General features: G+C 48.4%; 1 protein-coding gene across 2 annotated transcripts in view; it reads left to right on the top strand.

The window, feature by feature from the left end:
* Nucleotides 1–1,486: 1,486 nt before the first annotated feature.
* Nucleotides 1,487–15,177, top strand: part of itpr2 (inositol 1,4,5-trisphosphate receptor, type 2) — a 286,274-nt gene continuing 272,583 nt past the window's right edge. For both annotated transcript variants that reach the window (XM_052034332.1, XM_052034331.1), the window contains exon 1: nucleotides 1,487–1,745. In XM_052034332.1, the coding sequence (XP_051890292.1) occupies nucleotides 1,657–1,745 (89 nt within the window). In that variant the 5' untranslated portion in view covers nucleotides 1,487–1,656. The remainder of the gene's footprint in view (nucleotides 1,746–15,177) is intronic.

Genomic DNA, 15,177 nt, shown 5'->3' with positions numbered 1-15,177 from the left:
ACACCAACCTGCACTTCCCTGCCGTTCCACTCTCAATTGTTTTTCTTTTTTGGTCTTCCCCACTCCCAATGCACCTTCCCTCTCCCCCTCTCCCTACGCATCCCTCTCCCCAGGCTCTCTCCCTCTTCTCCCATGGATTCCCCCCACCACTATGTACCAGTCTCTCTCCTCCCCACTGCCATTCCTCAGTCTCCCTCTGACCTGCATTCTTGAATCACTCTCCATTTTCTCTCCCGGGTACCCTCCTCTTCACCTCCAGCCCCCACCATTCCTCCGTCTTCCTCTCTTGTCCCAGCTATTTCCCAGCCTCTCTCTCTGATGCACAAACTTTGATTCACGTTTCTCCCTCACCCCCATTCTCAGTCTCGCTCTCTCCCCATTCTCCTCTCTTCCCATGCCTCAGTCTCTCTCTCTCTCTCTGACACCAATCTGCAAGCTCCTTCCCCCCACCCAACAGACCATTTCCCTGTGTTTGTATCTGTCTCCACTCCCCCCCCTCCCATTCCCTGGTCCCTTCTACTTTTTCTCCCCCAGCCACCTCTCCCTTCACTTTACGGGACAAATGTGATGAAGGGGGTGAGATAGCACAGCACACTCCCCTGCTCACTGGGCTGACAAATTGTGCTTCACATTTTCCTTTGTGTTTCCAACAAATTATTTTGCTAAACACACTTCCTGCGCTCTCCAGTGTTGGCACAAACATTTTCATCGATCTGTTTTGAATTTTGTTCAATGGTGGATGTTTTGCTTTGTTTAAAGCACCATCTTAAGGCAGTTAGCTGGCGGAGTTAAAAAACTGGGGACTGTAAGGGAAAGTTTCACTAATTAACAGAATCCCAAGACAGGACAGAGGAATATTTGATGTTTGATAAAATGAATGGGTACTGTAACTGAGATTTTATTAGAACAGCTGTGAAGGTTTAGGTGAACAGCTGGTTACCAAATGGACATAGAAATTGAGGACAGAAGGAAGTGTGTGTGTGTGTGTGAGTGTGAGTGTGAGTGTGAATGAGTGGGTGTGTTTGGATGAGTTGAAGCACATTTGCAATTCTGCAGAACCCCTACAAGGTTTGATAATGAAACAGAAGAAAGAAATGAGTGTGTGTTTGTGAATGAGTGTGTGTGTTTGTGCATGCACGTGTGTTTGTGTATGAATGTGTGTTTGTGCGTGCATTTGTGTTTGTGAATGAATGTGTGTGTGCATGTGTGAGTTTGTGAATGTGTCTGTTTGTGCTTGAGTGTGTTTGCATGTGTGTGAGTGAATGTGTGTGCGAGTGTGTTTGTGATTGTGTGTCTGCAAGTGTGTGTGAGAATGTGTGTGTATGTGTCTGCAAGTGTGTGTGTGTGTGAGTGAGTGTGTAAGTGTGAGTGTGTGAGACTGTGTGAGTGAGTGTGAGACTGTGAGAGTGTGAGAGACTGAGTGTGAGTGCTTCACACGCGGTCAGCTTGCGGAAGGGGAGGTGTTGGGAGCGGAGTGCGGGCAGAGGCAGTGCCACCCCGCTGACATTCCCGCACACTTCCGCGTTGCCGCTGCCGCTGTGTGTGTGTGTCAGCGAGTGTTTACTGCGGCTCCGGCCGCCTCTCTCCGGGAGCCCGGCCGCTGGCAGCCACCGGTGAACCCCCTCCTGCCCGGGCTGCACCCTGGACCATGAGAAGATGGAGAAGATGTCCAGCTTCCTCCACATCGGGGACATCGTGTCCCTGTACGCCGAGGGCACTGTCAATGGCTTCATCAGCACGCTGGGGTGAGTGAAGACCGGGGCAGCTCCGGGCAAAGTCCCGGCCCCCGCTCCGTGCCCCCGGGGGCCGGGCCGGGAACGAGGGGGAGGGTCGCCCCCACACCCGGCCCGCGGGAGCCGAGGCCGAGTAGGAAGTGGCGCTGAACCCGGGCCGGGGCCGGGGCAGGTCGCGGCGGGAGGGGAGCGGAGGCAGCGCCGGCCGCTGCCGGGGAGCCCCCAGCACCTTCCCTCCCCTCCCCGCCCCAACCCCCTCTCCCCTCCCCTCCCCCCTCCCCCCTCTCCCCTCCCCCCTCTCCCCTCCCCCCTCTCCCGAACCCCCTCTCCCCTCCCCCGATCCCCTCCCCTCCCCTCCCGAACCCCCTCTCCCCTCCCCCGATCCCTTCCCCCTCTCCCCTCCCCTCCCCTCCCGAACCCTCTCCCCTCCCCTCCCGAACCCCCTCTCCCCTCCCCTCCCCCCGATCCCCTCCCGAACCCCCTCTCCCCTCCCCTCTCCCCGATCCCCTCCCGAACCCCCTCTCCCCTCCCCTCCCCTCCCCTCCCCCCGATCCCCTCCCGAACCCTCTCCCCTCCCCTCCGGATCCCCTCCCCTCTGCTCCGCATCCAATCCCCTCCGCACCACCCCAACTCCCTCCCAACTCTCTCCCAACTCTCCCCACCAACTCTCCCCCAACTCTCTCTCACCTTCAACACCCCCACCCCAACTCTCCCAACTCTCCCCCATCTCCAACTCACCCCAACTCTCCCCACCCCCAAAACTCCCAACTCCCTCACCATCTCTCCCCCACCCCATCTGTCCCCCACCCCCTCTCCCCACCAACTCTCACCCCTCCCCTCCCCTCCCCTCCCCCACCCCCAACACACCACCACCCCAACTCTTCCAAACTCCCCCACAGCCCTTCCCCAACAAACCACACCCCCTCCCCTACCCCCACCCAACCCCCCACCCTCTCTCACCCCTCCCCACCTGCCTCCTCTCCACCCCACCCCTCCCCTTCCCCATCTCACCCCACCCCCTCTCCCCTCCCTTCTCCCCTCCCTCTTCCCCCTCCCCCTTACCCCCCCCCTCCCCCCCCCTCCCCCCCCCACCATCCCAGATACACCAGCACCTCTGAAAACGGAAACCTCCCCAGCAGTGTTGGTGGCACTCACACACACTCACACAGACACACACACACACACTCATGCACACATGCGCACACACTAACACACTCTCACGCACACACACATTCACACTTACACAGATCCACACAACGCGCGCGCACACACACACACACACACACACACACACACACACACACACACACACGCCTCACGCTCACCCGCTCATGCACACACACACACGCTCGCACACACAATTTATTTATTTAGTGACTGGTTAATCTGTGCCATCCCAGTGCTGGGGCGGCGGTGCCGGCTCGCCTGTGGGATCTCACTGTGCAGGAGGTGCCTGCCGGACCTTTGCTGTGTTGTTACGGGGGGGAGCAGCAAGCCTCGGGCAGACCCCTGGCCGGGACAGGCCGTCCCTCCCCGGTGCCCCACTGCTATGTGAACGCGGCAGGGCAACTCCTGCACGGTCGGATCCCAAGGGCAGCCTCTTGGTAAGCGCTGGCCGAATCTGTGCTCCTTCACAGTGGGCTGGGGCTGGGGTTGGGGGTGGGCGGTGGTGAGATCTACAAAACCCCTCCCCCCGCCCGGGACATCTCCCTTCCTGCCCTGCTCCGGGTGGGGGTATCCTGTGGGAATCCTGAAGCTCAGCGTGGGATTACGTGTGGGACTGTCCTTCCGTGTTTGAGCAGCTGTCATTATGAGTATCTTCACACTGCAGGATTAAGCAGTCATTTTCCTGTACGTTACATCAAGTTGCAATTAACATTGCACAAGTGTTGCAAAAGTTTTAGTCTGGAATTTATTGCAATTTAAACAAAACTAGCTGGTGTAACCATTCAACAGGTCAGGCTGTGTAGGGGAGGGCTGGTGACCAAGTCTGCTCCAGGCGTTGGCCAGATTCCGATTAGTTTATTTTCATATACTCCAGGGTGCAATGAAATTCCTTGCTCAGAGTGTAAACAGTGTACACGGTAATAATAAATGCAGTGCCAAGTGCAAAACAACAGCAGGGTGAAAAATGGTGCAAGCTGAACTAGCGCAAAAAAAAGATGCTGAATGACAATAGTGGAATAACCGTGAGAGCTGGAGTCACCAGACCAGGAGCCGGGAAACACAGGCTCTGTTTATTTCCCCACCAGAAGTGGGGAGTGTGGGGTGAACCGGTACCTACCTGTGAGATTTCCAGCACTGTTTAATACCAAGTTTAATTCATTTACACGTTCCCGTCAGTGAACATAGAACACTACAGTGCAGTACAGGCCCTTCGGCCCACGATGTTGTGCCGACATTTTATCCTGCTCTAAGATCTATCTGACCCTTCCCTCCCACATAGCCCTCCATTTCTCTATCATTCATGTGTCTGTCTAAGAGTCTCTTAAATGTCCCTAATGTATCTGCCCCCACAGCCTCTGCCGGCAGTGCGTTCCACGCACCCACCACTCTCTGTGTAAAAAACTTACCCCTGACATCCCCCTTATACCTTCCTCCAATCACCTTAAAATTATGTCCTCTTGTGTTAGCCATTTTCACCCTGGGAAAAAGTCTCTGACTGTCCACTCGATCTATGCCTCTTATCATCTTGTACACCTCTATCGTCACCTCTCATCCTCCTCCTCTCCAAAGAGAAAAGCCCCAGCTCGCTCAACCAAGTGGAGTAAGCACAGCCAATACTTGCTGATCCTGGGCTGATGTTAATGGTTAAACCATTCTAGTAGCCTTTGTTATCTGGGCTATCTTTTAGTTCCACAGTATGAAAGGTTGTGTGGCTTTACTTACTATGACAGAGGAAGAGGCCATTCTGCCCTTTGTGTCTGTCTGCACCAACTTCTGGATGAGCATCCCCATCAGTCCCATTCCCCTTCTCCTTACTTCCCTGCACCCCTCAACTCTCTTCCCCCTCATGTACCCACGAACTCCCCTTTGACCCCTTAGCCTTTTACGGTGGCTGATTAACCAACATAATCAGAGACCCCCTCCCGTCCCCAGACATCCCCCCCCCCCCCCCCCCCCCCAGTCGGGCAGAAGATACAAAAGCCTGAAAGCACATCCCACCAAGCTCAAGGACAGCTTCTGTCCTGCTGTTATAAGACTATTGAACGTTAAGATGGACTCTTGACCTCACAATCTACCTCGTCATGCCCCTTGCACCCTATTGTCTACCTGCATTGCACTTTCACTGTTACTGTAACACAATACTCTGCATACTGTTAATGCCTTTTCACCAGGTAGTACCTCAATGCACTGATGTAATGAAATGATCAGTATGGATGGCATGCAAAACAGGTTTTTCACTGTCCCTTGCTACATAAACCAATTGCAAATGACTTACCAGCGTACTTTTGGGATGTGGGAGGAAACCCATGCAGTCACAGGGAGAACGTGCAAACCCCACACTGACTGCATCTGAGGTCAGGATTGAACTGTGGAACCGTGAGGCAGTAGCATGAATTACTGTGGGGTCCAGTGTCTGAGACTTTCCAAAAACATAGGCAGTGTCGGAGAGAGTGTGAGGGAGGGAAAGGCCCAGGACATGCACCCCGGTGCTCAACCTTCGGACCCCCAGGATCCCCCCCCCCCCCCCCCCATACACCATATCCCTCCATTCCCTGCATATTCATCTAAAAGCCTCTTAAACACCTCTATCATATCTGCTTCCACCACCACCCCTGGCAGCCCATTCCAGGCACCCACTGCTCTCTGTGTAAAAAAAACTTGCCCCACACATCTCCTTTAAACTTTCTCCCTCTTGCCTTAAGTGCATGTCCTCTAGTATTTGACATTTCTACTTGGGGAAAAATATCCTGGCTGTCTACCCTATCTATGCCTCTCATAATTTTATAAACTTCTATCAGGTCTCCCCTCAGCCTCCGCTGCTCCAGAGAAACCAACCCAAGTTTGTCCAACCTCTCCTCATAGCACCAGCCCTCTAATCCAGGCAGCATCCTGGTTGACCTCTTCTGCACCCTCTCTAAAGCCTCCACATCCTTCCTGTAATGGGGTGACCAGAATTGCACCATCAGCTCCCTCCAGATTCTATCATTGGCCTACGCACCAGGGACAATTTACAGTGACCAATTAACCTACAAACCCACATGTCTGGGATGTAGGAGGAAACCGGAGCACCCGGAGGAAACCCATGTGGTCAAAGGGAGAACGTACAAACTCCTCACAGATAGCACCGGAGGTCAGGATTGAACCCTGGAGCTGTGAGGAGGAAGGTCTACCAGCTGCCCCACTGTGTGCTGCTGAGTGCTTCAGCATTTTCTGCTTTATTTTCCAGATTCCCAGCATCTGCAGCTTTTTGATTTTCATTTGATGGTGTTGGATTCAACTGTTTTAAGTAGTTTTTTTTAACATGTATAGTGTTTAATACACCTCAAGTGGCTGCACAACGCATGGCCACTTCCTAGCTTATTGGTTCGTCCATCAGGAGAATACATGTTTTCTCATTGGTTGGTTTTGTCACAGGGATCTAATAGGTTTCCTGATTAGACTATTGTTAGCTAAGGTGTACCTCTTATCAGGTATAAAAGGTGTCGTTTTTGTTTAATCTCTGTCTTGCTCTCTTCCACCTGGCCCGAGCTCATCTTTAGTTCCTTTTGTCTCGGCTCATCTCCTAGTAGTAAAGCTAGTGCCGTGTGCTCTGTGACTATTTCTTCGTTTTAAGCTTTTCCAATAAAACTTTGTGAAGCATCAAGTTGTTTCCAACTCATTCCTGGACTCCTGAAAGAACCTGCAGATTCGAAAATAAGTGGGTCCGACAATGGTCTTTGTTGTGGCCAATACTTATCCATCAGCGGGGAGAAATCCATGCTGTTTGTTAAATTTGGCCATGGGATCACTGAACGTGAGTTTGGGTACTGTGAGAGAGAGGGTCGGTTATCATCTGTGATTTATGTGTATCAGTGGTTAAGCAGGAAGAGAGAGAGATGGGGGTCTGGAAGCTAGTTACCAATGTCTTGAAGAGAGTGTGGTTTAATTGACTAATGTTTGCCTGGTGAACTCTTTGAAACCCAATTAATTCGAGGCCTCCTTCAATGTAAGATATCTATCGCAGACAGTTTTTGGTGAGTTGATTGGCTTTTGCTTAGTTTACATCACTGAAGGACGGTAGGAGAAGATGCCGCTTGTTGCAATGTCTGCCTTCTAACTGTGAAGATTCCTTTTGACTTTCCTTTGTGCCAACTTGAAGCAAATTCAGGATTATAATTAGGGATGCATGTTGCGATTTCCCCCACTGAATCTGTGCTTTGTTTGAGACTTGGCACGCTTAGGCTGTTGGAATGCACCATGCATATCTCATTACCTGAAATGAGCTTCTCCCTGTAAACCTGTGCTGTGTTTCACAAGAACTGTACACGTTTTGAGGCATGGTTGTGAAACTGGATTATATACAGTAATTTGGCCTTTATTGTTCAGTTAAATTAAAAAATTCAGTCTTTTTACACTTTATAGCCTGAAATTTAGAGTCTGTCCCAGATTTACTTGGTGGTTAGACTTTTGAGGGACTCATAGTTCCAGTCCTATAATGTCCATTAGATGTCACTTGTGAAAGGGTTAATATCTAGACCCAGTCCTGTTAGTTGTGGTAACATCATCTGTTCCTTTGGGGCTGTAAGGAGGCCATATCTTGAGAACTGCACACAGTTCTCAACGTTGCACCTCAGTCAAATTGACCTTGGAGGACGTGTAAAACGCATCCACCTGTTACACTAGAGTTAAAGAGGCTAAGTTAATCAGGTAGCATACTTTTGAGTCAGAATCGGATTTATTATCACTGACTTGTATGACGTGAAATTTGTTGTTTTGCAGCAGCAGTACAGTGCAAAGACATAAAATTACTATAAATTACAAAAATAAATAAATAGTGCAAAAAAAAGGAATAACAAGGTAGTGTTCACGGGTTCATGGACCATTCAGAAATCTGATGGCGGAGGGGAAGAAGCTATTTCTGAATTGTTGAGTACAAGTTTCAGGCTCCTGTACCTCCTCCTCGATGGTAGTAACGAGAAGAGGGCGTGTCCCGGATGGTAAGGGTTGAATACAGAAGAGTCACCTTTTGTATTTCTTGCATATACTTTTTATGAATAAAGTTTAGTTTTGAAATATAAAGAAGAGTCATCCGATGGAATATAATGATCATGGGAGTTGAAAGTCTGGTAGAAGTAAGTTATTTCTGTTGCTGAGGGAGTATAACCTTAAAATGAAGACCAGACTGTTGACGGCAGCAACATCAGGTATAATTCTCTCCCAAAAATCTGCTGAGGCTCTGAGGGGTGAGAAAGGTTTCATAGGGAGGATTAGAAAGAATATGGAGCTATTAACGGTGGGAGTCAGTTGATTGGTTGTTGGTGAAGGGTTAGAGTTAGGGCACAACATGGCGAATGGAATCGTTGCTGATGAATGATCTGAGTGTCAGTGCAGGTGCAGGTATAGGCTGAGCATTCCTATCTTCTGTGTGAGTATAACCCGTGCACTGTGCAGCAGGAGAGGTATGGAAAGATGGCTCAGATTGTAGCAATTACCCTGTCTCTCCAGCATGTTTAATTTCTTCCTAACCTTTCTCTCTAATAGCACATTTCTGTAAAAGTAAGGTTGCGTTGAATATTTATCTCATTGTTGATTCTGGAGACAGTTTCAGACAAATGCCACGTCAAAAGCCCTGGTTTGCACAATGGTGTATAAGAACTCTGGCTGCTGCTGAACATGTTTATGCAATTAGTGCAACACACTGAGCTCTGTATTTTCTTTATCCAACTCGGTTTTGCACTAACTCTGCACTAAATTGTATTCTGTATATACTTTTTTTTGCACTATTTGTACTTGCATAATTTTTTTTTGTCTGCATTTTTTGGAGGTCTTCTGTTTTATGTACGTCCTCTGTTGTGTGAGTCTGGGGGAAATAACATTTCGTTCCCCCTTGTGTTTTTATAGCATATGGATGAATGACAATAAAGTAACTTGAACTTACTGATGGAGTGACCTTCTTAGTAATGGTTCATTCTGTAAAATGAGCAAGTTTCATGTACTGGTATTGGTTTATTATTGTCACTTGTACCGAGGTACAGTGAAAAACTTGTCTTGCATACCGATCGTACAGGTCAATTCATTACACAGTGCAGTTACAATGAACTTGGAAAAGCTGCTGCAAAAGGGCGTTTGCTCCAGATCACAAGAACTTTAAAGTGATAAGCTTATCACCATTTCTATTGTTTCAAGGAGTAATGTCTGCCCAGTGCAATGCTGTATGTAGGCTCCAGCCTTGACTGATAGTTGCAGTACAACCAGACAAAAAGCCCTGTAAGAAAACATAATCGTTTATTATCACTGACATATGTCGTGAAATGTGTTGTTTTGCGACAGCAGTACAGTGCAAGGCATAAAATTTGCTGTAAGTTACAAAAATAAATGATTAGTGCAAAAGAGGAATAACGAGGTCATGTTCATGGACAATTCAGGAATCTGATGGCGGAGGGGAAGAAGCTGTTCCTGAAACGTTGAGTGTGGGTCTTCAGGCTCCTGTACCTCCTCCCCAGTGGTAGTAACATGAAGAGGGCATGTCCTGGGTGATGAGCCTCTTGAAGATGTCCTCGATGGCGGGGAGGGTTGTATCTGTGATGGAGCTGGTCGAGTCTGCAACCCTCTGCAGCCTGTATCGATCCTGCACATTGGAGCCTCCATACCAGGCGGTGATGCAACCAGTCAGGATGCTCTCCATCATACATCTGTAGAAATTTGAAAGAGTCTTTGGTGACAGACCAAATCTCCTCAAACTCCTAATGAAGTAGAGCAGCTGGCATGCCTTCTTCGTGATTGCATCAATGTGTTGGGCCAAAGACAGATCCTCTGAGATGTTGACACCCAGGAACTTGAAGCTGCTCACCCTTTCCACCACTGACCCCTCAGTGAGGACTGGTGTGTGTTCTCCTGACTTCCCCTTCCTGAAGTCCACAATCAGTTCCTTGGTCTTGCTGATGTTGTGTGCGAGGTTGTTGTTGCGACACCACTCAACCAGCCGATCTACCTCACTCCTGTACGGCTCCTCATTGCCATCTGAGATTCTGTCAACAACAGTGGTGCTATTGGCGAATTTATAGATGGTGTTTGAGCTATGCCTAGACACACTGTCATGAGTGTAGAGGGAGTAGAGCAGTGGACTAAGCACGCATCCTTGAGGTGCACCTGTGTTGATTGTCAGCGAGGAGGACATGTTATCACTGATCCGCACTGACTGTGGTCTCCTGATAAGGAAGTTTGAGGATCCAGTTGCAGAGGGAGGTACAGAGGCCCAGGTTTTGAAGCTTGTTGATTAGTACTGAGGGGATGATGGTGTTCACTGAGCTGTAATCAATTAACAGCAGTCTGACGTATGTTTTGCTCAAGAGTGAAGAGCAACAGAACCCTAACGTCCTGTACTCCATAGCTTTGAGTGTAGTCTTCTGTTCTTAATTTAAGATTTACAGCAGCCTCCTGCATTGTGATTGCAGCAGCTTATCAGTGGCCAGTGAAGTAGGAGACATGGGATTTGGGATGGGACAGACAAATATTTGGAGTCTGCCTCAACAGGGTGAGAGTGGACGATGGTGCTACTGAGCTGGACTGATGAAGCCACCGTCAGACCCAGCGTTAGAGGTTAAAAAACCTCATCTTCAGCCAAGCTGTTGTATAATGGGAATGACTTAACAAACAGTGGTTATTTAGACCAATCCCAGGCTGATTCTCCCTTGTGATTTACGTTGGGCTGCACTTCTGTAGCTGCTGGACGTTGATGCTTGGAACCTGCCAGGGTCTCAATCACAAGGGGCAGGAGCCATGGATATTTCAGGTGCCATAGTCCTTTTTTAAAAAAAATACACTCATTTTTTTCGGATCTGGATGCAGCTGGCAAGACCAGTATTGATTGCCCATCCTTAACTGCCCTTCAATATAGTGGACTGAAAGGCCATTTCAGGAGGCATTTGGAGGATAATCTCACCAGTGTGCCTGGAGTCATTCACAAACCTCAGCAGGAGGGGATGACAGACTTTGGACACTTGGACGGGTACATGGATAGGGAAGGTTTAGAGGGATATGGGCCAAACACGGGCAATGGGACTAGCTTCGGTGGAAACCTTGATCAGCGTGGACCAGTTGGGCAGAAGGACCTGTTTCTGTGCCGTATGACTCTATGACTTGACTTGCTCCCCCGAAGAACCAGTCACAACAGTCTCATAGTTTGTGGTCATCATTATTATTGACTTTTTGTTTAGTTCCAAATGATTAACAGAACCCCACAGCTGCCGTGTTGAGACTTGAACTCGGGCCTTGCTGTGGTCAGTTCCAGGGAGGAGGATAGGCCACAAACCGCCAGCTGGAACCTCCCATCCATGTGATGGCAGCCCAGTTCAACCTTCCACTCCCCAGCAGTCCTCTTCTGATCAGGTCCCAGGGAAATTCAGGACCATGAGATCCCAGAGAAAGTGCAATCCAAGACTTGGGATACTACTACATTTGACAAGAAGTGGGGAGCACACTGGTAGAGATTTCTGGATGAACATTTATCATCTTCAATCTGTTATATTTCTAATTTCTTGACCGAACGGGTGAATTTCAAAGGAACAGTTTGCCTCCCATTGTTCCTGATCCAACAGTCATGTTACAACTGTACAAGTCATTGGTGAGAGCGCACTTGGAGTGCTCTGCTCAGTTCTGGTTGCCCTGCTGTAGGAAAGATGTCATTAAGCTGGAAAGGATGCAGGAAAGATTCACGAGGATGTTCCTGGTACCAGGGGCTTTGACTTATAAGGAGAGGCTGGATAGGCTGGGACTTTATACCCTGGAGCTTAGGAGGCTGAAGGGTGACATTATAGAGGTTTATAAAATCATGTAAGTATAGATAAGGTGGATGGGCACAGTCTTTTTCCCAGGGTAGAGGAGTCTAAAACTAGAGGACAGAGATTTAAGGTGAGAGGGGAAAAACTTAAAAGAGATCTGAAGGGACATTTTCACACAGAGGGTGGTGGGTATGTGGAACAAGTTGCCAGAGGAAGCTGTAGAGGCAGGTACATCTACAATGTTTAAAAGAGAGTTGGACAGGTTCAGGGGTAGGAAAGGTTAAGAGGAATATGGGCCAAACACAGGCAAATGGGACTCACTCGGATAGACATCTTGGTCAGCATGGACGAGTTGGGCTGAAGGGTCTGTTTCCGTGCTGTATGACTCTATGTTGCTAAGCTGTTGTGTGATCAGTTTAGACTATTCTTTTGCTTCACTTTCACTTCCACTTTCCATAACCTTGAGCTGTCCAAAACTCTGCCGTCTCTGGCCTAATTGTCACCAAACTACATTCTGCTTCAGTCCTGTGCAGCTGACCCACACTGGTTTCTGGATGCCCAGCATCTTGTTCCAGCCACAATGAAGGAATCTTTGATTTACTCCCAGGTCTTGGAGCACTTGGGAGCTCTGAGAAGTGCCATCAAAATAATCTCAGGAGGTTTAAAACAAACACAGAAAATGCTGGAAATACCCGGCAGGTCAGGCTGCATCTGTGTGAAGAGAAACAGAGTCAATGTTTCTGGTCAGAGACCCTTTGTTAGATTTTTACTAATCTTGGGGAGTTGTTGCAATGCATCTTATGGCACATACATCATGGATGTACCTCAAGTGCTGTCTGGGACAAGTGTGCTAATGTGGCAGGGACTAGTATGGCATGTATATTACTGATATTTTGCACTTCTGTGGCTGGTTATATGATATTCAAGACAACAATATTCTTAACATAACCCAATAGTGTCAGATGACAAGAAAAGTGACAGAAAGTTTTAATTTAGACAAGTACTTCTGTTACTTTAGGTTAAGTAGAAAGAAAAAGCCTCCAATTGTCAAGGACCTTTCAGAATCAAGGAATATACCAGTTTTGCATGCCATCCATACAGATCCTTTCATCACATCAGTACATTGAGGTAGTACAAGGTAAAACAATAACAGAATGCAGAATAAAGTGTTCCAGTTACAGAGAAAGTGCAGTGCAGCCAGATAATAAGGTACAAGGCCATGACCAGGTAGATGGTCAAGAGACCATCTTATTGTACTAGGGGACCATTCAATAGTCTTATAGCAGTGGGATCGAAGCTGTCCTTGAGCCTGGTGGTACGTTGTTTTCAGGCTTTTGTATCTTCTGCCTGATGGGAGGGGGGAGAAGAGAGAATGAAAGAATGTCTGGGGTGAGTGGGGTATTTGATTGTGCTGGCTGCTTTACTGAGGCAGCGAGAAGTGTAGACAGAGTCCATGGAGGGGAGGCTGCCTTTAATGTGAGACACTAAACGATGTCTAAAATACAGGGGCAGATTTAGTCTACTTTTGCGGCCAATTAAGAGCAGTAATTCCTCAATTCAAGAGCGGGATGTGTTCCTGGCATACATTGTGTTAAGCAACATTTTATATATCGAGAAGGTTAAAGGAAATGCATTGTCGGTATTCTGATACATTGTATTATATGGAGAAGGGTACGTCATTGTACTGAGAAGTAGCTTCACAAATAGAAGACGTTGTAGCGGCTGCTACTGCGATGTGAAAACAAGACACTAGTCAATGGGTTTCAGAACAAGAACTGGTTTATTTTCCCGCCTTGCGCAGGCCTTTTAAGAGAGACTGTTCCCGCCCACTGAAAACGGCAATGACGTACACGCTACGTCATCAAACCTTTCCCGCACACGGGTTCTCCCTGTCGCTCGGGGAAGACGAAGGCCCAACGCCATCTTGGGCCTTGCCGCTCCGACGATGTGCCACCCGACCGCCGACCCAGTTCGCTTGCTCGGACGGTGAGTCGCTACAACGTAGTTATTTGGCATTTGAGTGAAAATTTGTAAGTTGAAGGTTGGTAAATTGAGGGATTACCTTAACCTGCAAGCACTGAGGTAAACTGAGAAAGACTGGAATTTAGTGAATGTCCTAAAACAAGTCTTTGTTTGGCCATTGCGTGCATTTGTTAACCTCCGGACTTGATGATTCGGTACTCCTTTGGTAATGTCCTGTCTTCTGCGCTCTGTAGACTTGAACCAAACCTCTGCTGCTTGTATCCGAAGCTCCCCAAGCCCACTCACCAATAACCCCTGAGCCCACCGACCTGCAATGGTTTCTGGTCAGACAACACCTCAGATTTACATTTGCATCCCTGTGATCTTGTCCTCCCCTTACTGATCAGAGTCCAGCACCCGCAGCCCTTCGTGTTCCCACTTATCCCCCTCCAGCTGCCTCTCCTCCTCCACCATCCCCTCGCCCCACCTGGCTCCACCTCCCCCTTTTTTCCCCTCTGCTTCCACCTATCACCCACCTGCCTCTGTCTCCCAACTCCACCCCTCCCCTACCTGGCACTACCTGCCTGTGTCACCTTATACCCCTCCTCAGTCCACCAATCGGCTCGGACTCCCGTCTCGCCACTCCCCTTCCCCTCTCTATACCGGCCATCTCCCCTCTCCGCTCTCAGTCCTGATGCAGGGTTTCGACCCGAAACGTTGACAGTCCCTCTCCCCACCCTTCGCAGATGCTGCCTGACCCCCTGAGTTCCTCCAGCAGTTGGATCTTCACTTGGTAACCAACCTACTTCTGGGCTAAGCTTCAGCGATTCCTTTGCAAGACTTGCCACTTATTTGCAGACAACCACACTTGTTGTAACCTCTGTAAGGCTGAATATTATTGCACACCGGTAACCATTGTTCATTGTCCTGTGTCACCATATGGTAAGGTGTGAGGATGGGAAGGTAGTGGTTATGTTACTAGACTAGCAGACCACTGATCCAGTTCAAATCTTACTATGGCAGCTAGTGAATTTAAGTTCACATTATTAAATAAAATCTGGAACTAAAAAGTAACTGTTCTCAGTAACCATAAAGTTAGCCAACTGTTGATAAAGATCCATCTGGTTCACTTGAGGAAAGGAAATCTACCAATACATGCAGCATTGCCTGAGATGTCCACATCCTGTTACTGGGCAAATTATAAATTCTGGAATCTTGCTGGGTTGTGGCTTTAATTTACCAGCCCTTCAAAGTCAAAGTCAAGTTTATTGTCATGTACACAAGTACATGTATGTACAGGTGCAAAGAAAAACTTACTTGCAGCAGCATCACAGGCACATATCATCAGATAAACAGCATTCACAAGGAAAACATTAATTAAACATAAATCATACACAGTTTTTACAAGAAAGAACACATGTAGAATGAAAAAAAGCCAACTTTAATGCAAAGTGGTCATAGTGTTGCTACACTGTAGTGATTAGGGTTTTGCCGGTTGGTTCAAGAACCGAATGGTTGAAGGGAAGTAGCTGTTCCTGAACCTGGTGGTGTGGGAC

Source organism: Pristis pectinata, chromosome 19 (genome assembly GCF_009764475.1).
Source record: "Pristis pectinata isolate sPriPec2 chromosome 19, sPriPec2.1.pri, whole genome shotgun sequence".
Lineage (NCBI taxonomy): Eukaryota > Metazoa > Chordata > Chondrichthyes > Rhinopristiformes > Pristidae > Pristis > Pristis pectinata.
This window is presented reverse-complemented; position numbering and strand designations above follow the sequence as displayed.